The sequence below is a fragment of the Gracilinanus agilis genome, chromosome 1 (genome assembly GCF_016433145.1).
Source record: "Gracilinanus agilis isolate LMUSP501 chromosome 1, AgileGrace, whole genome shotgun sequence".
NCBI lineage: Eukaryota > Metazoa > Chordata > Mammalia > Didelphimorphia > Didelphidae > Gracilinanus > Gracilinanus agilis.
In genome coordinates, this window is record NC_058130.1 from 254,799,501 (window position 1) to 254,827,161 (window position 27,661).

The 27,661-nt window shown below is 36.1% G+C and overlaps 1 protein-coding gene across 1 annotated transcript in view; it reads left to right on the forward strand.

The window, feature by feature from the left end:
- Nucleotides 1-27,383, forward strand: part of GNE (glucosamine (UDP-N-acetyl)-2-epimerase/N-acetylmannosamine kinase) — a 45,187-nt gene extending 17,804 nt beyond the window's left edge. The window contains exons 6-12 of the mRNA XM_044660997.1: nucleotides 4,333-4,420; nucleotides 10,283-10,493; nucleotides 10,856-10,985; nucleotides 18,843-19,064; nucleotides 21,322-21,504; nucleotides 25,973-26,089; nucleotides 26,322-27,383. Coding sequence (XP_044516932.1) covers nucleotides 4,333-4,420; nucleotides 10,283-10,493; nucleotides 10,856-10,985; nucleotides 18,843-19,064; nucleotides 21,322-21,504; nucleotides 25,973-26,089; nucleotides 26,322-26,557 — 1,187 coding nt within the window. The 3' untranslated portion in view covers nucleotides 26,558-27,383. The remainder of the gene's footprint in view (nucleotides 1-4,332; nucleotides 4,421-10,282; nucleotides 10,494-10,855; nucleotides 10,986-18,842; nucleotides 19,065-21,321; nucleotides 21,505-25,972; nucleotides 26,090-26,321) is intronic.
- The last annotated feature ends 278 nt before the right edge of the window (nucleotides 27,384-27,661 follow it).

Sequence of the window (27,661 nt, forward strand, 5' to 3'; positions counted from 1 at the left end):
AACAAAATTATCTTTATACAGATATTCATACATATATTATGTTGAGATATAGGTACCTTGCTTCTCCTTAACTTCCTCAATAACTTCTCAATTATCCTCAATAACTTTCTTTGCCCTTTATAATTATATATCATAATGATCTTATTAGTGTAACAAAACAGAACTTTTATTATAATGTTACAAAATCAAGTTTTAGATAGTCCAGGAATTTTGATTAAGAAATTCTAGGGACCTAGTTTTCCTACTACTTATTGCCTCCTTTAGCATGTTATCATTTGTGTTGTCCTTTACCCTTTATTCGTTTTAACTTAAATGTCAGTTGCTTAGTCAAATCACATGTCAAAAGGCCTTGCCCAGTTTGGATTTTTACTCAGTTGGAGGGGACCAGTACTTGGATATGGTGTTCCTGGGTAAGGAACACTGGTGCCTATGTAGCCAGAAAGAAGCAAGTTCAGAAGCAAAGACTATTTGGATGGCTGGGACCCCAGGAATTAAGCAGTGTCTCAGTTCTAGCTTACAGTCCACTCTGAAATCTGTAGAGGTATGACCAGGGCAGGAATGCCAGACCAAAGGGAAATCTAAAGCTTTGTCACCCCGAACCATCAGTGTTCTTTTGCTGAAACAATATTTGCTGAGTCCAGAAGTTTACTGAATCTCCAAAGAGGTTTCTCAGACCGCAAACCAGATCAGGTGCTTACAGAACACAGATGGGGAGTGGAGATGATGAGACTATTTTGGGAGCACTGAAATGTATGCTGTCTAAACTGTCCCAGAGATTCTAGAATAGCACAATATTCAGGAGTCCAAGAAAGCAACAGCTTTATCAGTCCAAATAGTCCCTCCAGAAATGTGCAGATCCTAGCTCTTAAGTTAAGGAGGCTAGATGAATCAGTAAACAACAAAGAGAATCCCACCACCAAAATGTTATTGTGATGGCAGGGGATGCTTAAGACAAAACCAGAAGAGAGTGTCTCTACAACATCTTAAGGGTAAAGCCTCAAAGAAAAACATATTTTGGGTGCAGATTCAAATAGAATTCCTGGAAGAGATGAAGTAAGAATTAAAATGTTTTTGTAAATGAAATGAGAATGCTATGAAGAAAGAATTAGAAAAGAAATGAGAGGTGCAGAAGAAGATATGTGTATATATATATTTATATGTATATATTTACATATATACATATATATATTTAGAAGATATAGATATATAGCAAAATTAACAATTTGACACAAGAAGTATAAGACCTTACCCAAGCAACAAACTCCCTGAAAATCAGAATGGACCAAATTGTAGAAGGTAATGACTTTATGAGATAATAAAAAAACATTAAAACACAGTCAAAAGATTGAAAAATAGAAAAAAGAAATGTTAGGTATTTTATAACAAAAACAGCTTACTTGGAAAACATGTCAAGAAGAGGAAATTTAAGAAATTGTACTCCTTGAAATCTATGATTAAAAAAGAGTCTAAATATTATACTTCAAGAAATTTGAAAAGAAAACTGCCCAGATCTCTTAGAACCAGAAGGCAAAGTAGAAACAGAATTTACCAGTCACCTCTTCAAAGAAACTCCCAAATGAAAAACTTCCAGGAACATTATAGCCTAAATCCAGAGCTTTCAGATCAAAGAAAAATACTTCAGCTAGGAAAAAAAAATTGTACTGAAGAGCCTCAATCAGGATAACACACAATTTAACAACTACCACTATAAAGAAGAGGAGAACTTGGAATATAGTATTCCAGAAGGCAAAAGATATAGGCTTACAACCAAGAATAACTTACCCAGCAAAACTGAGTATGATTCTACAGGAAGAAAATGGACTTTTAATGAAATGCAAGACTTTCAAGTATTGGGCAGCTGGGTAGCTCAGTGGAGTGAGAGTCAGGCCTAGAGACGGGAGGTCCTAGGTTCAAATCTGGCCTCAGCCACTTCCCAGCTGTGTGACCCTGGGCAAGTCACTTGACCCCCATTGCCCACCCTTACCAATCTTCCTTCCACCTATGAGACAATACACCGAAGTACAAGGGTTTAAAAAAAAAAAAAAGACTTTCAAGTATTCCTTATGAAAAGATCAGAATTGCATAGAAGCTTTGAAGTTCAAACACAGAAGTCAAGAAAAATGTTAAATATGAACAAATAATCATAAGAGGCTAAAAACAATAAATTATTTACATTCTAAACAATGGGGAGATGATATATGTGTCCTTTCTGAATCCTATCATCAGGAGTCATAGTAGTCCTTTTAGACAGAAGGCCTGAGAGGGTCTATTCCATCTAGAAGAAGAGTAGAAAGGGAGAGAAAGAATATACTAGAGAAAGAGAGGGAGAGGAAAATTAGAGAAAATTATCTCAGACAAGTTTATAAATATAATTTTATAAAACAGGGAAGAAGGGGTGAAGGGAGTGGCTGACACTTGAACCTCACTTCTGAATTTGACAAAGGAGAGAAGTATACACACACACACACACACACACACACACACAGTTGGATAACATTTCTTTCAACAAAACAGGGAGAAAAGAGAGAAGGAGGAATTGGAGGGAAGGTAGAAGAAGTGATGGACTAGCTCAAAGTAAAACAAATAGTAAGGATGTATAAAAATATTTTTAGCAACTCTTTGCAGTGACAAAGAATGGTAAATGTAGGTGAGGAATTGCTGAACAAGTTAACAATATACAAATGTGATGAAATATTATTTTTTTTTGTAAGAAATGATGAAAGGGATGGTTTCAGAGAAACCTGGGAAGACTTGTAAAAGTGCAAGGGCAGCTTGATGGCCCAGTGGCTATAGAGCCAAGTTAGAGACGAGAGATCCTGGGTTCAGATCTGGACATAGATACTTCCTAGTGTAATGCAAAGATGCAACAAAAGCTTTTACCCTTGCAAAAGTTAACTGAAAACTTATGTGACCCTTACTGCTCTTTTACCTTGGAGCCAATACTAAATGTTGATTCTAAGATGGAAGGTAAAGGTTTAAAGAATAAATAAATAAAAGAACTGATGGGGAGTAAAGTGAGCAGAACTAGAAGGAAACAATTTTATGACAATATTGTAAATAACAAGTAAGTTTGAAAGATTTAGAAACTCTAATCAGCATAATGGCTAACCATGATTCCAGAAGACTAATGATGAAATATGCTACTGTCTCTTGATGGAGAGGTGAAAGAGAGTGCAGAATGGGACATAGTTGTGTTTTGTATTTTTTTTTTAGTATAGCCAATGTGGATATTTGTTTTGCTGGATTATATGTGTTTGTAACAGAGGTTTTGTTTTTCTTTCTTTTCCAGTGGGGTGGGGGTATGTATGGGAAGGAGAGATTTTTGCTGATTGATTAAAAAAACTTTAATTAAAAAATGGAAAGTGCCTTTGACCTCAGCTTAAGGAAAAATTCATACTATCAACAACTACAAAAGTGCTTAAAATTTCTAAGAATGAGAAATGTTAAAATTATAAGAAATCTGAGGTATCACATCATACTCATCAAATTGGCAAGGATGGAAAAATTCAGTATTGGTGAGGAAGCAGACAAACAGGTATTTTAATTCATTCACAAGGAATGAAAAATATAAACGCTTCAAAGGAATAGGGGTAGATTTGCCTCAAGTGATGAATAGTGAACAAAGCAAAATCAAAAGAATAATATACATTTATTATAACTTTGCAAATAAAGATAACTTTAAAAAGCAACAACTTTCAGATGAAGACTAGTTGACAACACTGATACTGCCACAAAGCACACACATATTCTTTCTTTTAACAAATGGAGAACTTTGAAAGTGTCAGGTCGAATGTCTTTATAGTTGCAACCAGTGCTTTTATGTTACTTTATTTCCCTTGTATTATATTATTATAATAAGATTATACATTGTAGGCAGTTCAGTAGGAATAAGTTGGGGATTGTTGTATAAGGTGTCAAAGCAATTTAGAAATAAAAAATTTTAAACTAAAATCAAGCAGGTAGTTTATTTATACCATTTCCACATCCAGTGTCCAGTGTCTTCATGGTACCTTTTAGTTGCCCAGCCATTACAATGTCTCATCAATACTTTTCCTTCCTTGCAATATCGGGCTAATTGGTATGGATTTTATTTGGTTGCATGATAAATTCTGCTCACGATGCAGATCTATTATTATATGTCCCCCACCTATTCTTTAGAAGTCTTAGAGAGTTCTCTTAAAAACATAAGATGGAAAACCTGACACTGCTAATAGAAGTTTAAATCCCTTTGAGTCATCAATATTCATTAAAAACATAGTATAAAAATAGTTACTTTATTATTCATTTTTTTCTCCTCTCTATCATTGAAATATAGTCACTTTGTTTTGGTAGGTGAAAATGTTCTTCATGTTCGAGATGCTGATACTCAAGATAAAATACTGCAAGCTCTGCACCTCCAGTTTGGCAAACAGTATCCTTGGTAAGCATCAGACCAGCTTTTGGGTAGCAGAAAGAAACTGATGTTTCTGGAAGACAGGATCATATTACTTATTATATGATGATTTAATGGCCCAGAAAATGTTAGCATCTATGACTAACAATAATCACTAGGCATGAGAATACCTAATTTAAGAGATTATAATGAAATAATGTAAGTTTGACACTCTGGATTCTCCAAAGAAGTAGGTAGCATGGTCCTTTGGTCTCTATTCTAAGGTACTTGCATACATATATATTACTAATAAAGCCTTTCTAGTCAAGTCAACATGCATTTACTAAGTACTTACCTCAGTCTTCAGGGTAGAGATTAGCCTGGAATAGAACAAAGTCCAAGGTTGAGTTCTAGTCGCCTTATTTCAGAAAGCTAAATGAGGTTTTGTCTAATTTTGACCTTGACTGTCTAGAAATATTCTTTTGATCCCAAGAAGCTGCATTTTAACCGAGAGAGAGTGTTAACCTCTTGAATTCTGGTTTGCTAAGGACTTACAGTTTTCCAATAAGACTATAATGCTTTTCCAATAAGAAAAAGGTGTGGATCATAAAAGGGATCAAAAGAGGAGTCAAGATTTATATCTTAGATAGCCCATCCTGTCTGGCTCTGACTAGCAGAGTAGCTTTCGATAGGGTCCAGATAAAAATATCTATTTGAGACTCTGTTTCTCTTATTGGCCTCCCACATATTCACCCTTTTCTTTTAAATTGAAGTGATTTATTATATATCAAAACTTTTATTAATGAAAAGAGTCATAGAGTAGTTATAACTACACCTGGATCTGATGGGATTTACAGATTATGCTGTTTCTTTATGGCTCACAACAGAATATTTTGTGATTTTTTTAAAAACCCATAAAATGATTTATTTTTAACATTCTTTTCTTTTTAAATATTGAAATCTAGCTTGCCTCACCACCACTTCTTTCACTGAGAAGGCATCAGTTATACATGTGAAATCATGTAAGATCTATTTCCATATTAGCCATGTTATAAAACAAAGCAAAAAATAGAAAAGTATACATCAATTTTCAATCAGAATTCATAGTTCTCTTTGGTAGTGGATAGCATTTTTTCATCATGAATCCTTTGGTCATTGTATTAATCAAAGTAACCAAGCCTTTTACTGTTAATCATCATTATAACATTGCTGTTATATATGTGTGCACAATGACATCTTGGTTCTTCTGATATCAGTTTGCATCAGTTCATATAGGTTTTTCCATGTTTTCCTGAAACTGCCCCCCTCATCATTTCTTAAAGCATGATAGTACTCTATTATAATCATATGCCACAACCTGTTCAGCCATTCCCCAGTGGATGAGCATCCCCTCAATTTCTAATTCTTTGCCACAACATAAAAGAACTACTACGAATATTTTTGTACACAAAGGTTTATTTCCTTTTTCTTTGTCTTTTTGGGGTACAAACCGAGTAATGGTATTGCTGACTCAGAGTATGTTGCCCCTGCATTTTTTACTTTGGCTGAAGCATAATAGATTCTGCTCTAGCCCTTTATTTTTAACCTGCTATGTGTCTTTGTCAAATATGTAAACATATTGCGCAAGGAGAAGAATTTTGACATTCTCAGTATTAATGAAACCAGAAGAAAGGAGGAAGTTGTGGTTTTAAATAGAATACCTGAAGAGTTGGAGGAGTGGGTTTTATCACATGCTCAAAGGCAACAACAAACATTATTTCATGAGATATTTGGTCATTACATATTTCAGCGGTAATCATAAATATTTACAAAAAGACCAATGTGAAAATAATTGTAGTTTATGCATTAATATGAGTTCCTGAGAATAAAACACTGGAGAAATTCTAAGAAGCAATGGAAATCTTTCCTGCAGAGTAGCAGAATTATTAAACATATCCTTTATTGACTACAATAGAACAAAGTTATAGAATCAATAAAAGGATGTTGGAGAAAAGATTCAAACATGAATGCAGACTTATTTGGTCATAAAATACTGATTCATCAAAGAGAATATATCATAGAAACAATAGATAACTTAATCAAAGGGAATCATTCTTTGATTTGACAACAAAAAAATTTCAAAAACTTTTGGTGTGAAGCCAAAACAGTCCATTTGAGATCTCTAAACATTTTTATCAACAAAAGGTAGAGTAGATTAATGAATTGGTTATGCATATAAAAAAATGAGAAAAGTTACAAAGAACCTCATCCCTCATTAAGCACAATAATAGAAGTACTGAAAAATCAAAGATAGCAATGAAAACAAAAAAGGCAACAAAGTGATAAATAAAATTAAGGGTTAAAAAACTAAATCACACAGACTTTTGGTGAATCAGATTTTAAAAAGAGCTCAGAGGAAAACTAGCCAGTATTAGGAAAATTCACAACAAATTATTTATAAAATTTTACAAAAGAAATAACCCATTCAGTGACTCTTGACAATAAATACAAATCAAGGTGTAAAATAGAGAGATATACGCTTGCAAAGGGTAATTTGCCATGATGATGGGGTTCCAGTGATGAGATCATGTCAAAGAGGAATTTGCCATGGATGGTGAAGTCCTTCAGATATTCCTGTTTGCAGATGATTTTTAGGAGCCTGTGATTCCTTAGTGCTTGAACTATTTCCCTCTTTGTGGGATATTTTTTCCCTTTTGCTTTGGAAATTCTGGGTTTTGGCTATGTCATTCTTCTGTGTTTTCAATTTATAATTTCAGGAGGTGAATTCTACATTCAAAAATGTTTTTACTTCCTATTTGATAGATATGGACCACTTTTTTTTAAATTTTTTTTTTTATTTTAAACCCTTAACTTCTGTGTATTGACTTGTAGGTAGAAGAGTGGTAAGGGTAGGCAATCTATTTCTTCCAGATGCCCTTATAGCCCTTGTGGTAATCCCCCCTCCCCCCAAGGTTCTATCTGTATATGTTGTAGAGTTTCTTTTCTAGATTTATCTCTGGGTTTCTTTTAGTCCTTATTTATTCAGGTTTCTTCTGTTTGTTCATATCTTTAGGCTCAGTTTCTGCACTGGGACTTTGTTCTAGGGTCATGATCCTGTACTCGGGTAGTAGGGCCCCTCCTGTACCCTTGGAAGATATAGTCAGCCTTGTTTGGTAGTTTCCCTTCTCTGGTCTGAATGTGACTACTAATTCTTGAGGGGCTGGCTGGGACTCTTCTCCACCCTGTACTGCGATCTCTGGCAGCCTTACCTTCACATGGTAGGTGCTAGTCTCATCTTTGACTCTTCTTGTTGTAAACTCCCCAATTAGCAGTTGCCATCATCCTCATTTGCACCCCTAAGATACCAGAACTGAGTTTTGGGAACTGTGCTTGTTTCTGGACTTCATAATCTCTGCCTGGTGTGCTTCACTGCCTTTGTTCCTTGCAATTGATCTTTGAGGAGCCTGAAGTATATACACACAACCCAGCTTTGACTTTGTACACAGTGGCCAATGAAGGGTTGACTGCCCCCCCTGCAACTTTAAATAGGCTAAGAGACAGATCCAGCTGGCCTCAAGCTCTCTTTTGCACCTGGTTACTTCTTCTTGGTATATCTTTGCTCCATGCACCCACATGCTTCTGACACCTTCATGTTAAAGACTAGATGGAGGAGGTGGTTTTCTTTGGTTTCCTTGATTATTGTTCCACTAGACATCCTTTTAAATCTTTCATGAAGTGTATGTTGGGCTCCTTTAAGATAGTTCATGTTGGAAGTCTTTCTTTGAGGAGATTTTTGGCAAGTACTTTACTGAAATTCAAGTTTACAGGATCTCTTCTATTCAAATATTGAAATCTTTATAAAATAAAAAAAAACCTCTTACTAGTTTCAGATTGTTTACTTGAATTTTTATTATTATTTGGAAGCAAGAGATGATTACACATGGGTCTAATCCATAAAAATGCATTAGTTTTAATTTGACTAATTCAGATTAGTAATTAAATTCAATTAATTTTATCAAAGTCAGTTAAATTTCAATTTAAAGTGAAAGTCAGTTGACTTCAATTAAAGGCAATTCCAATTCACTAATTAAATAGGGGTCAGGCTAAATGAAATTTACTTTTATACTTCTACAGTTTGAGTTTTGTTTGTTTATTTGTTTATTTATTTATTGATGAGAGGGTCTCATATTAATATTTAATAATTAAGTTGGAGGGTCCAGACCAGTGCTGGTGAAGGTTTTTGAGTTTGCATGCCCAGAGGGCAACTTCAAGCTATCTGTGAGCCCCCATATTATGGGAGAGAAGAGGAGGAAGTGCTTTCGTTGGGTGGCTGTTAGGGTTCAAAATGGGTGGCCTCCAGAGAAACACACGAGACAATGCAATCAAAGCAGGAGAAAGCTTTATTGCCAGTGCGCACTGGGGGAACTCAGCAAAGAGAATCCTGAGTGGTGCATTCAGAAGAGGGAATATATATGTTTCTAGGATATAGGTGCCTTTGTCTTAGGGTTAGCTAATAGCTAGACAGAGGGAGTAGGGATGCTTCCAGGTGCCACAGGATATGATTCTTAATCTTCAAGGCTGTTCTGTCTAGGAATCTTCAAGGCTGTTCCATCTAGGGGAGGAGTTGTGGCCCTGGGGCTGTCAGCCAGAGATAACTGCCCTGCTCATGCCCGGCATGACATTATCCAAAAACCCCCCTACTTAATTGCCAAGTTTAGCTTTTTGGCTATAATATTCTTATAAGCTATAATATTCCTATAAGCTATAATATTCCTATAAGCTATAATATTTCTATAAGCTTTTTTTTGGCTATAACATGGCTAGGTAGAGGGGCAAGGCATGCAAAAAAATATCCTCAGATGCTAGGAAGAGGGGGAACAATGCAGCTCCTCTGTGTTACAGGTTACAGTTGGGCCAATACTTCGCCAATGCTGGTCTAGACCTATTTCATTGATATTGAGAGTTACTGATAAAGAACTCCTACCAACTGTTCTTGCAATTCATAGTATTAGTTGCCTGAGGTTCTGAGAAGTGCTTCATAGCTTGTTGTTTTTAAGGTTTACAGAGTTTCACAGAGATTTTCCTGAAAACCTTTTGGTTGTCATTTGATCCCCATAAAAATTTTGCACAGTAGGAAGTGCAAATATCATTCTCCCTCAGAACACTGAGCCTAAAATAGATTGTCAGAGGTGTTAGAAGCAAGGTGACTGTAAAGCTCTTGAGGGCTGCCAAACCAGATTGAAATATAGTTGGGAGATGTTTAACAAAATAAATTAAAATATAGTACAACACAGATAATGTTAATTTGTTGTTTTCTAAGGGGATCTGCTGCCCTTGAGGAACCGTTTCTATTTGAGTTTGATACCACTGTGTATGATCAGATGGTACAGTAAGCTGGCAAAACTAGGACTCAAGCTTTGAGACTCCAAAGATCTTAAAATGTAGCCCCATACCTTGGCATCTTGATAAGTACTAAAAGATAATAAGGAAACTGCATTTCCTTTAAATGATTCTAAAATTCAGAATTTTTACTAATTTATGTTGGCTTTCCCCCAACTATTCCAATGTAGTTTCCTTTTCAAGAGTACAAAAATTAATTTTTTGTTCATTTTTTTATTATGCTGCGTATAAGTAGAGACCATGGAAGAAGATCATTTTCCAACTGAAGACATCTTAGATTATAGTGTAATTCTAGATTGTGTTGAGAAAAAAGCCTCTGTTAAATTAATGTTGTTTTATGATAATTTTTATATGTAAATAGCTCCGTATCCTCCTGCCCCAGTATTATATTAAATCTAGGCTTTCTATCCAAAACCAGCTCTGCTACATGTAGATATTTAGTTACAGAAACTTGGATGTCATAATTATTTTTAAAATACTATGTGACATTTTGTATCACTTGATTTTGTTTAATATGTTTGTATATTGCAGTTCAAAGATATATGGGGATGGGAATGCTGTTCCAAGGATTTTGAAGTTTCTCAAATCTATTGATCTCCAAGAGCCACTGCAAAAGAAGTTCTGCTTTCCCCCTGTGAAGGAAAACATCTCTAAAGACATTGATCATATTCTTGAAACCCAAAGTGCCTTAGCTGTTGATCTAGGTGGAACAAATCTTCGAGTTGCAATAGTCAGTATGAAGGTAATTAATCTTAAAGTGGTCCTAATTAGTCTGCAGTATCTTGACTGCATACAATGTAGTCAAGGAGAATGAAAACTAAAAAAAATGATTGGAACTTGGTGACCCATCATTCAAATAAAAAAACAAAACAAAACAAGAAGAGGGGATCTGGTTGACTGCTTCAAATTATGGAAAATTTAGGACAAAGCAATATGATTTAACTAGGAACATTAATTTTAATGCTGTGCTCAACCATTTCATCATGTTCTCCTCATCTAGGCCACGCTTATTCTTTGGATTATCAATCTGAATCATTTTTTCATCCTTATTATGTAATAATATTAACACAATCTATTTCTTACTGGTCCTGTTCCTCTTTTTAGGGTGAAATAGTTAAGAAGTACACTCAGACCAATCCCAAAACCTATGAAGAAAGAATTAAATTAATTCTACAGATGTGCGTGGAAGCTGCTGCAGAAGCTATCAAACTAAATTGCAGAATTTTGGGAGTGGGTGAGTTTTATATTTTTTAATTTCAATACTTCAATACCAGTGTAGAATAAGTTAATTAGATTACAAGATATGCTGGATTCTGGTGTGTAATTTTCAATTTATCAGCAATATTAAATGACAATTGTCTCATAAGGAGAATTAGCGTTTTTAATAGTACCCACTATCTTCTAGCACAATGCCACTGGGCTAAATACTTTTACAAGTATTAACTCATTTGATGTTCACAACAACCCTGTGTGATAGGTGCTGTTATTATTTCCATTTTACAATTGAGGAAATTGAGGCAAACAAATTAAGTGATATGCACATGATCACATAGTTAATGATTGGCTGAGGTCAGATTTGAACTCAAGTCTTCCTGACTCCAGGCCCAGCACTCTAATGATAAACTAAATAGGAATTCAGAGAAGGAATAGCTTAGTGTTGTCTGGTGCCATCATACAATAGAACACAAAAATTGAAAAATATGGTAGAATTTGGATTAAAAACAAGCAGAGGAAAGCAAAGTAGGGCATTTCAGATTGGGGGAACATGATGAAATGAATATGATGTACATAGAAAACAGAAAGAGAATTTGTTAGCCTTTTATATTTATTTTCTACGAATGGACAACTCATTTAAGTATTTATGCACACAAAAGAAGGGGGCTAGCTTGTTGAGTAAAAGTTTTACTCCAGTTTCCCTAGTTTCTAAATGACCCACTTTTGCATTTCAAGGACCTAGAAGATAAGTAACTTATAAAAGAATAATAGCTCATATATGAGTAATCTTTTATACTTAATACTTATACTTACTTCACAATAATCCTGTGAGATAGAGAGGCCATCTGTTATTATGCCCATTTTGTAGATGAGGGAACTGAAGGTATCAAAATAGGCAATGAGGAGACTAAGCTATCTGAAACACAGGAAGCAAAAGTAAAGAATTAAAATGTATACACTGCAATGATATAGAAAGAAATATATATACAAAAAATTACAGAGGGGGTAATAAGTAATTATGGACACTTTGCTCTTAAAAGAATGAATTTGTGCATTCATAGTTAATATCTAATTGTTTTGTTGCCTTAATGGGTAATAATTTAAACAAATAATGCCAAATTACTTTCCAGCATCTCCTATTTTATACCATGTTGGTACATAACCTGCTTTCAATGTTTTAGTTTTTCTTTTGTTAAGAACATGGCCTGTGTTTTTTGTTGTCTTTGTCAGAGAAATGGCTATGGAAGGGAGGGGATTCTGATGCATGTACCTATCATTAAATTACTTTGCTCTTTGTTTTGTTCCACACAATAATTTTAGGATTATCCTCTTCCCCCAATAATATTACAAGCACTCTCTAGATTCCACACACTTAATTTATGAACCTTGAAATGATTGGTCTTCATTGTGCCTAGAGATCAGATGAAATTTCCCCTCACCCCAAGTTCTATAGAATTCTAGGCAAGTAGACATATTCTTCAAATTGCTGCTTTCTCTTTGCATTGTTGGTGGGTGAGTGGAGAGAGATTTATTTAGCCATTCCCCAATTGAAAAGCATCCCTTCGTTTTCCAGTTTTTGCCACCACAAAAAGCGCAGGTATAAATATTTTCATACAAGTCTGTTTATCTATGATCTCTTTAGGGTACAAACCCAGCAATGCTATGGTTGGATCAAAGGGCAGGCAGTCTTTTAGAGCTGTTTGGGCATAGTTACAAATTGCCATCAAGAATGGTTGGATCAGTTCACAATTCCACCAGCAATGCATTAATATCCCAATTTTGTCACATCCCCTCCAACATTCCTTACTCTCCCCTTCTATCATTTTAGTCAATCTACTAGGTGTGAGGTAGTACCTCAGAGTTGTTTTGATTTGCATTTCTCTAATTATTAGAGATTTAGAACACTTTCTCATGTGCTTATTGATACTTTTGATTTATCTGAAAATTTCCTATTCATATCTCTTGCCCATTTATCAATTGGGGAATGGCTTGATTTTTTATACAACTGATATAGCTCCTTGTATATTTGAGTAATTAGACCTCTGTCAGAGTTTTATGTTATAAAGATTTTTTCCCAGTTTGTTGTTTCCCTTCTGATTTTGGTTGCATTGTTTTTGTTTGTACAAAAACAATTTAATTTAATATAATCAAAATTATTTATTTTACATTTTGTAATTTTTTTTCTAACTCTTGCTTGGTTTTAAATTTTTCCCTTTCCCATGGATCTGACAGGTATACTATTCTATGTTTATCTAATTTTCTTATAGTTTGCTTCTTTATATTCAAGTCATTCACCCATTCTGAATTTATCTTGGTGTAGGGTGTGAGATGTTGAGCTAAAGTTAATCTCTCCCATATTGTTTTCCAATTTTCCCAACAGTTTTTGTCCAATAGTGGATTTTTGTCCCAGAAATTGGGCTCTTTGGGTTTGTCATAGACAGTCTTGCTGATGTCACTTACCCCAAGTCTATTATTCCACTGATCCTCCCTTCTGTCTCTTAGCCAGTACCATATAGTTTTGATGACTGCTGCTTTATAGTATAGTTTAAGATCTGGTACTGCTAGGCCACCTTCCTTCACATTTTTTTTTCATTATTTCCCAAATGAACTTTGTTATAGTTTTTTCTAATTTAGTAAAAAAGTTTTTTGGTAGTTTGATAGGTATGGCACTAAATACGTAAATTAATTTGGGTAGAATAGTCATTTTTATTATGTTAGCTCGTCCTACCCATGAGCAATCAATGTTTTTCCAGTTGTTTAGATCTAGTTTTAATTGTTTGGAAAGTGTTCTGTAGTTGTGTTCGTATAATTCCTGTATTTGTTTTGGTAGATAGATTCCTAAGTATTTTATATTGTCTAGGGTGATTTTAAATGGTGTTTCTCTTTCTACCTCTTGCTGCTCTAATGTGTTGGAAATTTATAGAAATACCAATGATTTGTGTGCATTTATTTTGTATCCTGCAACTTTGCTAAAGTTGTCAATTATTTCTATTAGTTTTTTAGTTGATTCTCTAGGATTTTTTTAAGTAGACCATCATATCATCTGCAAAGAGTGATAGCTTAGTCTCCTCATTGCCCATTTAATACCTTCAATTTCTTTTTCTTCTCTAATTGCTACTGCTAGTGTTTCTAGTACAATGTTAAATAATAGAGGTGATAGTGGGCATCCTTGTTTCACTCCTGATCTTATTGGGAAGGCTCCTAATTTATCCCCATTGCATATGATGCTTGTTGATGGTTTTAGATATATACTGTTTGTTATTTTTAGGAAAGGTCCTTATATTCCTATACTTTCTATTGTTTTCAATAGGAATGGATGTTGTATTTTGTCAAAGGCTTTTTCAGCATCTATGGAGATAATCATGTGGTTTTTGTTGGTTTGCTTGTTGATATGGTCAATTATGTGGATGGTTTTCCTGATGTTGAACCATCCTTGCATTCCTGGTATAAATCCCACCTGATCATAATGTATAACCCTCATGATCACTTGCTGGAGTCTTTTTGCTGTTATTCTGTTTAAGATTTTTGCATCTATATTCACTAAGGAGATTGGTCTGTAGTTTTCTTTCTCTGTTTTTTATCCACCTGGCTTTGGGATCATTACCATATTTGTATCATAAAAGGAATTTGGTAGAACTCCTTTGCTTATTATATCAAATAGTTTGTATAGTACTGGAATTAGTTGTCTTTGAAGGTTTGATAGAATTCAGTTATGAATCCATCTGGTCTTGGGGATTTTTTCTTAGGGAGTTCTTTGAAGGCTTGTTCAATTTCTTTTTCTGATGTGGGATTATTTAAGTATTCTATTTCTTCTACTCTTAATCTAGGCAATTTATATTTTTGTAAATTTTCATCCATCTCACCTAGATTGCTATATTTATTACCATATAATTGCATAAAATAGTTTTTAATGATTGCCTTGATTTCCTCTTCAGTAGAGGTGAGGTCTCTCTTTTCATCTTTGATACTGATGATTTGGTTTTCTTCTTTCCTTTTTTAAATTAGATTGACCAGTACTTTGTCAATTTTGTTTGTTTTTTCAAAGAACCAGCTTCTAGTCTTATTTATTAATTCAGTAGTTCTTTTACTTTCAATTTTATTGATTTCCCCTTTAATTTTTGTAATCTCTAATTGGGTCTTTAGCTGGGGATTTTTAATTTGTTCCCTTTCTACTTTTTTAATTTGCATGTCCAGTTCATTTATCTTTGCCCTCTCTAATTTGTTAATATATGCACTCAAGGATATAAATTTCCCCCTGAGTACTGCCTTACCTGCATCCCACAGAGTTTGGTAGGATGTCTCATCATTGTCATTCTCTTCAATGATATTATTGATTGTTTCTATGATTTTTTCTTTAACTAACTGGTTTTGGAGAATATTATTTAATTTCCAATTAGTTTTTGGTTTGCCTATCCATGTGCCCTTACTAATTATTATTTTTATTGCATTATGATCTGAGGTTACATTTATTATTTCTGCTCTTTTGCATTTATTTGTGATGTTTCTATGCCCTAGTACATGGTCAATCTTTGTGAATATACCATGTGCAGCTGAAAAGAAGGTGTATTCCTTTGTCTCTATTTATTTTTCTCCACATATCCATTAAATCTAATTTTTCTAGGATTTCATTCACCTCTCATATCTCTTTCTGATTTATTTTTTGGTTTGATTTATCTAGATCTGAAAGAGGAATATTTAAATGTCCCACTAGTATGGTTTTACTATCTATTTCCTTCTTGAGCTCAGCCAGTTTTTCCTTTAGGAATTTGGATGCTATACCATTTGGTGCATACATGTTGTGTACTGTTATTTCCTTATTGTCTATACTGCCTTTTATAGGATGTAATTACCTTCCCTGTCTCATTTAATCATATCTATTTTTACTTTGGCTTTCTCAGAAATTATGATCGCCACTCCTGCCTTTTTCTTCCTCATTTGAAGCCCAAAAGATTTTGCTCCAGCCCTTGACCTTAAACCTATGTATGTCCACCCGCCTCATATGTGTTTCTTGTATTCAACATATGGTAGGATTTTGGTTTCTAATCCACTCTGCTATTTGCTTCCGTTTTATGGGCGAGTTCATCCCATTCACATTCAGAGTTATAATTGTGAGTTGTGTATTCCCCAACATTTTGGTATCCTCGCCTAGTTCTACCCCTTCTTATGCTGTTTCCTTTTAAACCAGTGGTTTGTTTTAGACCAGTCCCCCTTGTCCCCTCCCTTGATTTACTTCCCTTTCCACCCCTTCCCTTATTATTCCCCTCTTTTTATTTTTTAAGGCCTAATTAATTCCCTCCCCCCTCTCCTTCTCTCCCTTTTTTGACCTCCCCACTCCCCTGCTCCCCTTGGTTAATCCCTTCTGACTTTCTCAGTAGGGTTAGATAGAATTCTATATCCCAATGGATATAGCTACTCTTCCCTCTCAGGATTAATTCTGCTGAGAGTAAGGTTTAAATATCACCTCTTAATGCTTTCTTCCTCTCCTTCTTATAATAGTATTCATCCCCTCCCCTTCCCATGCTCTCTTTGTATATAATAGAATATCCTATTTTTCTTATTCATTCAAGTTTCTCTTGGTGTCCTCTCCTATTCATCCCCCTCTTTTTTTCCCTACCCCGTCTCATCTTAGACCATTTAGTGCTCCAACCTCTCCCTAGAAGAATAATTCTTCTAATTACTATGATAGTGAATACAGTTTTTGAAAATTACATATAACATTTCTCCACATAGGAATACAAATAATTTGATCTTATTAAAGCCCTTAAAGAGGCAAATTTAAAAATAAGAGTTTTTTTCTTTCCCTTCTGTTTCTTATTTACCTTTTCATGTTTCTCTTGGTTCTTGTGGTTGGATATCGAACTTTCTGTTTAGTCCTGGTCTTTTCTGTGCAAATATTTGGAAATCTTCTATCTTGTTGAATGCCCAAACTTTCCCCTGGAAGTATATAGTCAGTTTTGATGGGTAGGTGATCCTTGGTTGTAGACCCAGTTCTCTTGCCTTTCTGAATATCATATTCTAAGCCTTGTGGTCTTTTGGTGTGGAGGCTGCCAGATCCTGTGTGATCCTGATTGGTGCTCCTTGATATCTGAATTGTCTCTTTCTGGCTTCTTGTAAAATTTTTTCTTTTACTTGGAAGCTCTTGAATTTGGCTATTATATTCCTAGGGATTGTCTTTTCAGGGTTTAGTATAGAGAGTGATCTATGAATCCTTTCAATGTCTATATTGCCCTCTTTTTGTAGAACTTCAGGGCAGTTTTGCTGAATAATTTCTTTTAGTATGGCGTCCAAATTTCTATTAATTTCTGCTTTTTCAGGAAGACCAATGATTCTCAGATTGTCTCTTCTAGACCTCTTTTCTTGGTCTATTAACTTCTCTTTGAGATATTTCATGTTTAATTCTATTTTGTCAGTCTTTTGAGTTTGCTTTATTAATTCGTGTTGTCTTGTGAGATCATTGGCTTCTAATTGTCCATTTCTAGCCTTTAGAGACTGGTTTTTGGCTAAAATCTTTTGGTTTTCCTTTTCAATCTGGTCTACCTGGTTCTTCAAGGCTTCCAGCTGGTCATTTCTGGTCTTCAATTTGCTTATCAATTCATTTGATTTCTGAGCCTCCAATTGCGAAATTCTGCCTTTTAAACTTTGCCAGATCACTTCCATCTTTCTCATGAGATCAGATTTGAACTCTTCAAGATCTTGTGACCCATTTTCATTTTTTGGGGGAGGTTTGGATGTCTTTGATTGTTTGCCCTCCTCTGTTTTCTGGGTTTTTTTTCTTCGATACAGCTCCCTATTGTGGGGTCCCTTCTTTCATTTGGATTTGTTTTTTTGTCCTTTGGAGGTACTCTATATCCTTTGGTGAGAGAAAGTCACCCTGCCTCTACTCTGCCACCATCTTAACCTGGAAGTCTCCAAATGTCAAAGAGTAATCTCATTTCTAATTATAGGAAAGATTGAAGACTTTCCAAATTGGGAGAGATAGTGTAAGCAGGTGCAATTCTCTGAAATAAAAAAAGAGATATCCCCATGTCTGTTTTCAATCAAAGGAATATAGAAACAACTAATTGACCAGTATGTAGCCAGTTTTCAGATATGATATATGGGATTCTTAAATGTATAATTGGGTTTTTATTATTATTTATTTAAAGTATTTTTCCAAGGTTACATGATTCATGTTCTCTCTGTCCCTTCTTCCCTCTCCCTTCCCAGAGCTGACAAGCAAATGCACTGGGTTATACATGTGTTATCATTTGATACCTATTTTTATATTATTCATTTTTGCAATAAAGTAATCTTTTAAAACCAAAACCCCCAAACCTATACCCATATAAACAAGTGATGTCATATATTTTCCTTCTGCATTTCTATTCCCACAGTCCTTGAAATATATAATTATGATAAAACTCCTTTTATCAATCGTCTGGTCGTACTGTGTTTCTGGTCATCATAACCTAGGCTGTTAGCCAAGAGTAGAGACTCTTAGCAGGTAGACTTAGTCCAGTTTCCACAATTGAATCAAGTTTTCTCAAAAGACAGCAATTGGCCTAGACCCATAATTCAACAGAAAGGAAACTGAGCGAGCTCCAGTATTGAGACACAAGATGGAGTCTGTGTGGTTCACTCATTTCCCACTACTCTTGCCGTTCTAGTTCCCTCATTTGAAGGCCAGATTGGCTCTCTAAATTATTCCCCAATAACATTAATTTTGTGTTTAGTATCTACAACTTCTACAACCACTTTGTATTCTATTGTTAATCCTGTGTAGGTACTAACCGCACTAATGCTTAAGTGAATTAAGTAGTTTTCCCATCCCAAGAAAAGAACATTCTTCTTTCTTAGAAATTTTATCTGATTTTTGTATACTTTTGGTTGTGGTCAGGCATTTCCACAGGTGGACGTGTAAATCCTCGTGAAGGAATTGTATTACATTCTACCAAACTTATTCAAGAATGGAGTTCTGTGGATCTGAGGACCCCCATCTCTGATACATTGCATCTCCCTGTCTGGGTAGACAACGATGGCAACTGTGCTGCGTTGGCAGAAAGAAAATTTGGTCAAGGAAAAGGACTGGAAAACTTTGTGACACTTATCACAGGCACAGGTGAGAGAAGAGAGAGGGAAATTGGTGCAGCAATTGATTTGCTAAGTCTCTAACACCAAAGTAGTGATTTCTTAGAGAAAACATTCTAGTCCCTCTTATGAACAGTGTGGCTCAATGAACACTGATATTTCTCTTTGTCATTTTATGCTGGTCAATCTGGCTTTTAATTCAAAACTTTCAGAGACAGGGAATAGATGGAACTCACTACCTCCCAAAACAATTAATTTCATTGTTGGATAACTCTAATTCATAGAAGTTCTTCATTGCATTAAACAAAAATTTTCTTTCCTTTAATTTCTGATTTTGTGGCTCTAAGACAGAATGTCTTATGCATTTTCCAGATAACAGTCTTTCAGATAAGGCACATGGTTCTGACCCTCCCTCCCTCATTTTCTCCTCTCCATGAAAAAACCCCATCTCCAGATAGATCCTTTAGTGGTTCCTCCTAAGACTTCTCTGAAGTTACTTCATGTCAGTATTCTCAAATGTGGCACCCAGAACTAGCACAATATTCCAAATGAATTTTGACCATCACAGAGTAGAGGGAAACATTCACCTTTTCTTTTTTTTCAGAACATTTCATATTAATGTGGCCTAAAATCGCTATTGTCTCATATTAAGCTGAAAAATCCATCGGAGGGGTTTCACACAAACTGTAGTTAATCTGTGCTTCCCCCATCTCTCCCAACTAGTTCTTTGTGTAGTTTTTAAACCTTATGTATAGACCTTTTTATTTGTCCCTTTTCATTTTCAGCAAAATTAGCTCATTGCTCCAGCCTCTGTTTTTTGAGATCCTGATTTTGTCATAAACCCCTATGGAACCTTATGGACTCCTCAGAATAATGTTTTTTAATGCATAAAATAACATAATATTTCAAAGGAGACCAATTCAATATATTGAAATATAGTTATCAAAATAGTTTTTTAAGAAGTTCATAGACTTGCCTCAAGGTTTAAAAGTCCTCTTGATCTAAGCAGAAGACTTCATCTCATATTTTACTTAAAAGTTGAAGTCATTTGTCCAGAGATCCCTTTCCTCTACATCTTCAAGTCACTTCAGACACCATCCCCTATTCTCTCCTCCTCTACTCAAGCCTCCAAAAAGAGAGGTCCCTTTCCCTTGCCAATACCAAACACTCAGCTTGTGCTGTGGGTCCTCTCCCCTCCTACTCTTTCAGTGATCTCCTTTCTTTCTCCAACCTATAGGCTTTGTCTAATACAGTCTACCTGCATGCCCATATTTTTCCTATCCTTAAAAAACCTTCACTTTACCTTACTTATCCCCCTCAAACTAAAGCCCTAAAAGTATTCTCCATTTCACAGCCAAACACCTAGCAAAAATTGTCCTTGCATTTTCTACTTTCTCACCATCTATCCAACTCATTTCTTAACCCTTTGCAATCTGACTCCTGTCCTGACCACTTGAACCATTATTTATTTTCTCCACAGACATCAACAATCTATTGCTATATCTAGTGGCCTTTGCTCAATCCTTCTTGATCTGTATGCAGCATTTGACCCTGCTGGCAGTTCTTTGTAGGTTTTTGTGACAATGCTCTGACATACCCAGCATCTGTCTGTATTCATTATCCATGTTTGTATATCCATATATCCCCTAATCCTCTATGTGTGGATATATCCTAGGATTCATCCTAGACTCTCTCTCTCTCTCTCTCTCTCTCTCTCTCTCTCTCTCTCTGGTGATCTCATCAGCTCCCATGGATTCAAATAGCATCACTATGCAGATGATTCCTAAGTCTACAGATCTAGCATTTATTTCTTTCCTGAACACCAGTCCTGCATTTCCAGCCTCCTGCTGGAATCTACCTTATTTTCCAGAAGCATCTCCAACAACTTCTCCCTTTCCTAACTTCATTATCTTTCCCCCTAAACCCAACTCTATTCCTGGCTTTCTTTTTTCTGCTGAGAGCACCGCCATTCTTCCAAACACCCAGTGTCTCAACACAGAAGTCATTCTTGACACCCCCCCCCCTTTCTCCACTGCCACCCATATGCAGTCAATTACCAAGTCTTTTTTTCCCCACTGACTCAACTTCTGTTGCATCCATCTTTGTCTCCCAATTCACACCACAGCCACCATAGTCGGGGCTCTATTTACCTCCTAATTGGCCTCCCTATAAGCCTTTCTTTCCACCACCTAATGCTTCCAAACAGCTGCCAAATAGTAATTTCTAAAGCACAAGGATAACTGTTGCCAATGACAATGACATCAGAGTTGTTTTGTCTCTCTCCGTAGGAATTGGTGGGGGCATCATTCATCAGCATGAGTTGATACATGGCAGTTCCTTTTGTGCAGCTGAACTCGGACACCTCATGGTGTCTTTGGACGGACCTGATTGTTCATGTGGGAGTCACGGGTGCATTGAGGCCTATGCCTCTGGGATGGCCTTGCAAAGAGAAGCTAAGAAACTACATGATGGTATGGTGGCTGAATAGTAACATATGGCTTTCATATACATAAATAAGTTGTTCAAATCATATAAACAAAATAGGAAGACACAACAATGTTATATTAATTTTTTAGTATTAACTTATTATAAAAATCTAGCTCATTGGTCCAAATACATCCCACTCTAAAATCTAGACTTGACTCTAAAAGTAAAAGTGTATACAATGAAAAATATTTACCACTTGAAAACACCAATCAATTTTGGAGAAATCTTATTTTTTTTCTAAAAGTAAACGTTTCATATTTATGAAAATGGAACTCAGCACTTTGTATTTTCTGGCCACGTCCACCACAGTCCTTAAACTCCTGACATCTCTGCCCCCCAGAGTAACAAATAATTATAGCTGGCATTTTTATAGTGTCTGCTGTGTGCCAGGTACTGTGCTAAGTGCTTTACAAATATCTCATTTGGCCCTTGCCACAGTCCTTGGGAGGTAGATGCTGTTATTGTCCTCATTCTACAGTTGAGGAAAATTAGATTAAATAGAGGTCAAGAAGCATACCCAGAGGCATGTAGCCAGGAAGTGTGAGGCTGGATTTGAAGTCAGGAGTTCAGGCTCAGTGCTCCATCTACTGTACCACCTAGCTAGTAGGCTTTCTTTAAGGAGGCCAGCTCAAATGGGGCACTCTCATTTGCCCCTCTTCCCACCGCCCCTCTCACTGTACCACAGGATCCATCCCATCCAGATTAAATGTAGAAATTGCATTATAGCATTGAGCTGGTATGGAGTTATCCTCTGCCAGAGGAATGTTTTGATAGCTCTCTCTTCCCTCTAGTAGCCTTCATACCTGACAGTGGTGAAGCAGATAATATTCACAGAGCATCCCCATTTCTCTCACCTTTTTTAGAAGTCCACAGCATTTTGCCATCCTAGTTTGCAGTCTTCAACACACCACCACACTTGGCAAAATACTTTAACAATGAAAATATGGTGTAGAAACTTCTGTCTCCCCTTGTGTTTCCACTGTCTAGATCTGCTCCAGTTTCACACTCTTTGGGTGTTAGGACAACTGTTCCCAATGTTAGGACTAATGAAAAGCTCCACCAGTACCACTCCATCTGTATGTGTCCTCCAGAACTTCCCCCAGATTCTCTGGGTTTGGGCAGCCAGCGCCCAAAGGCTGTTCTCACTCATCCTCATTCCCCTCTACTGCAATAGCACATCACTTTGTTGTCAAGTTCGAAAGCTCCTCTGCTCCATACCTCACTCTCTGCCTGTCCCCTGGCCTCCTCTTTGAAAAAGTGTCATTATGCCATTAATAATAGATATCAGCATAATCAGCTGAGCTTATCTAATCACTACTTAAGTTCATTTCAGTATGCTAAATATAATACATTTCCTACACTTCCCATGGACTACTCATCAAAATCCTTGTCCATGCATTCTCCTTCACTCTTCCTCTTCTAAGGCCAGTTAGTATGTCCTCTATCATTCTTCTGCCTGCTCTTTGGCATCAAACTTCATAGAATGTAGAAGCCCTGGGATTGTCTTTGTACAAATTGAGTAGCAGCCCACGGAGGAAATGCCATGGGACCCCTTCCTACTACTCACCCCAGATCACTGTCACCATCTCAACTTCCCCACAACATGAGTGGGAAAGTTGATAGGTTTTTACAGTAAGATCCCCCCCTAACTCTAAGCAACTTGAGGCAGGGGTTAGACCAGTCATAAGTGGAAGGCATCTGATGCCCCTTAAATCCTACAATAATAGCAGCAAAGATATATAACGGGCTCTTCCAAGAATGAATACAAGTTGATAGAAAGTTATTCCTGCTTCTGATGATGCTAGAAAAACCAGTGATAACTAATCTGTGTCTCAGGGCATGCTTACAGATTCCATTCAGATTTTAGGCAAGCCAGAATTGGAAAAATGTACAATTTACATTACATACAAAAATTAGTGTGTGATAGATAGCTAGTGACTTGGACAGTTCTTAATTTTTACCACAATGGCTTCTCAGAAACCATATTATTTTTAATCTTGTTTTATTGTTGTCTTTTATTTTTATATCACCTTCATTTTTTAATATCTTCTTCTACTCCCCCATCCAACAAGCCGTCCCTTGTACCAAATTTTAGAAGAGAAAGAGAAAAAGGCAATTCATCAGAACTAATCTTATATATAATAATGTCTTATATTTAATATTCTGTATTTGTTCAACTTTCTGAGGTGTAGCTTAGTCATTATTACTAATAGTTTGATTTTGTTTAATTTTTCTTTTCATTTATATTGCTGTAGTTACTGTGTATAATTTTCCTGGCACTGCTTACTTTATTTTTCATTAACCAAGTCTTCCCATGCTCAGTTCCATATTTTAAACTAAATCTTCATAAAGAAGGATATATTTTCCTTATGGTAACAATAAGGAATGAGGCAGTTTGATGTAGTGGACCGAAGGCCCACCTGGGTTCAAGCCAGGCTTCTGACCCATACTCCCTGAATAAGTCTGGACAAGTCACTTAACCAACACCTGCCCTCTAGCAAATCTCTGAAATTTCTAAGTTGTAAAACAGGTAATAATTGACATTAGTAGAAAGAATTTCTTTCCCAAGAATTCCCTAAACCTGTGGTGGCAAACCTATGGCATGCATGCCAGAGGGGGTATCCAGAGCCCTCTCTGTGGGCATGCGCACTGTCACCCCAGCACAGAGTTCACTAGAGTTCATTACTAGAAAGCCAGAGGAATGCAGCTCCCCATCTCCACATACACCTGAGGACATTTCTCCCATCCCCTGCCCCTCTGAAAGGTTTGCCATTATTGTTCTAAGCCAATAAAATCACAGTTCTGTACCAATTTGACAAAGCTGTAAAAAAGCCAGATGCTAAGCTGGGAGAAACTGAGGAAGAATAGGTGAGAAGGCCAATTAGGAGGCCATCATAACTAGGCAAGAAATGAGGGACTAACCTAGGCAACAAATCAGTTTAATTAAACAAGCATTTATTGAGCTAGGTGCTAGATCAAAATCCCAAAGCCCCATCCTTAAGGAACATACATTCTAATTGGTTGAGCATAGGAAAGGGTTTTACTAGGATTGGGGTGGTTGCAATAGGAGTAGAGAATGCGTTAAATGCCAAAGATATTTGGAGGCAGAAATGACAGTTTTTTCATTTACTGTGAATATATTGTAAGGAAGGTACCAGGGAAATGAAAGATGGATGATAAGGTTATAAATCAGATACACTGCTAAAGAAGTCAAAGGCAGAAAGTTTCCATATGTAATGAAATATTCATAACAGCTTTAAAGAAAATCCTTAACCTTTTACTGATACTACGTTCCAAGGCAGAAGAGTTTTAAGGGCTAGGCAATTGGGGTAAAGTGACTTACTCAGGATCACACAACTAGCAAGTGTCTGAGGCCAGATTTGAATTTAGGACCAACATAACATTTTTTGTAGTAGCAAGAATTGGCAACAAAGTAGGTTTTCATTTGGAAGATAGCTAAACAAATTATGTTACATGAATGTAAGGTATTAAATTCTGTGACATAAATGATGAATACATACAATTCAGAAAAGCAAGTTAGATTTATATGAATTGATGCAGACTACAGTAAGATATGATGAGGGGGATGGTTTCAGAAAATCCTGGGAAGATTTATATGAACTTTTGCAAAGTGAAATGAACAGAAATAGGAGAACATTGGGCAAAGTAACAGCAATATTGTAACAATGATCAACTGAAAGGCTTAGGTGCTCTGGTCAAGATGGTGATCCATGACCATTCCAAAGGACCCAAGATGAGAAAGTCTGTCCACCTCCAGGAAGAGAACTCTGAAGTATATTCTTCTTCTTCTTCTTCTTTTTTTTTTTGCACAACATGGGTAATAGAGAAATGTTTTACATGATCTCACATGTAGTGGATATTGTATTGATTGCCTTCTCAAAGAGTGGAGAGAGACTAGAACAAGGAGAGAATTTGGAACTCAGAATTTTAAAATGTTAAAAATAAATGAACATATATAAACAGAAGGAATTGAGCCAAATAATGTGTAATTTTGTAAGCACTTGGAGAAAAGCTAAGAAAATGCATTTCTTCTCCCTTAGTGTAGAGGTAGAGGACCATGGCTGTGTCATATTGCCAATACTAACAGATATATTTGATGAACTAATTGGTTTTACTGGACTGCTCCCCGCCCCCTTTTCTTTTTTCATCTTTTTGGCCTTCTGATTGTAGAAGAGGGGAGAAGGATGTATCTAGAAATGGATGTGATAAAACAACAAAAGGCATCAATAAAAGTACAATTTTAAAAGAGGTAACAAACCTGGATATTTGTAAGGATGGTGGTGTCATTTATAGAGAAAATAAGGAGGTCAAGTTCAGTCTCAACATCACTACAGATTTATTAATGATTTATATGTTTGGTATTTCTCTCTCTCTGCCCCTCCCACCCTTCTCTCTCTCTCTCTCCCTTTATTTTGGTTTCTCCTAAAATAGAAGACCTTCTCTTAGTGGAAGGAATGTCAATGAAAAAAGAAGAAACTATCAGTGCTTTTCATCTCATTCAGGCAGCTAAGCTTGGCAATGCAAAAGCTGCAAGTATTCTTAGAACAGGTAAGAGGGGACTCATCTCATTGGGACAGGTCTTCAAAATAATGCTGCAAAAGTTAATATTTTTGGAAAGTAGTGTATGATATTGAAATCTTTAGGAAATAGCTAATTTGGTTCTGTGACCATCTTTGTTGAATTCCTGACATATTTTTACTGATTTTTTTAATTTCTCAAATCAATTTGCGATTTTCCCTTTGCATGGTTCTTAACTTCTGCTATTTTTGTTTTCTTATAGCTGGGACAGCTCTGGGCCTTGGGGTCGTGAATATCCTTCACACGATAAATCCTTCCCTTGTGATCCTCTCTGGAGTCCTAGCGAGTCATTACGTTAACATTGTTAAAGATGTGATCCGACAACAAGCCTTGTTCTCAGTTCAAACGGTGGATGTTGTTGTTTCAGACTTGGTGGATCCTGCCTTGCTTGGAGCTGCAAGTCTGGTGTTAGACTATACTACACGGCGAGTGCAGTGATGGACACTGAGATAAGTAGCTGAGGAAAGTTCTTAAAATGGGATAGTCAATTATTTCTTTTTTAATCAAATGCATCATTTTAGCCACCAATTACTTTGGCTTATAAATATGCACTTTTGTTTCTTTGTTTAGCCTTCTATTTCATGTCTACATTTACTGTCCATCCATGTACTGACAGATGCTAGACCTCAGAATACTGTATTTAGAAACCAGCACACTCTCTGTGCCAAAGAAAGCAGCAAAATAGATCTGGGCTAATTTTTACATCATAGTCCATAATATGTTTTTTCTTTTTAAGTTCCATATGTTGATATAACGTAGCACAGACAAGTAGTAACCTGCTTCTTTTCATCCCTACCCAGGCCTGCTCTCCTCATATACTTTAGCAGAATAAAATCTTGCTTAAGTCTTCAGCAATTCTGCATCAGCAGATCTACTTTGGGATCTACTTGATCCGCCTTCTGATATTTTTTCATTTTGTTTTCCAGTTACATGTGTTTATTTCCTCTCCTTTGCCCTTAAATAGAAGGAAACAAGAAAAAACACTTGAAACAAATAATGTGCTGTCAAGCAAAACAAATTCATTTTGAATATTTTTCTTTTACTAATTTTAAAAATTATCACTTATTAATGGCTTATTCTCGTATTTTTAAATGAAATGAACTTGCAAGAGACATGGCAAATGTCCATTTGTTTAATTGGGACAGTTAATTGGACATAAAGAGCATTACTTCAGTAAAGTCAGAAGGGAAAACAGCTTCAGCCTTCCTAGCTCACAGTGGGAACAGCAGAAAGAGGCGCTGCTCAGGATGCCTGAAAAGTAAGTCCTGATTTGCCCCAATTTCTGGACTTCTTTATCCCTTTCTGGGGATGGGGATTATGTCCAACAAATGGAAGTGAAGCCATCAGACTCTAACTTTGAGAAATCATGAGCTTCAGTGGCTTACTTAAGCTACCACCTTAGGAGTTGAAACCTGACATGTAACAAGGCAGCAAATGGAATCAGACCCAAATCCATCTTTGTGGTGTTACTTGCATTTCCACGGCACTTTGAAACCAGATCCAAATATAAGTAAGAATCACTCTTGTCTTGTGGCTCTAGAA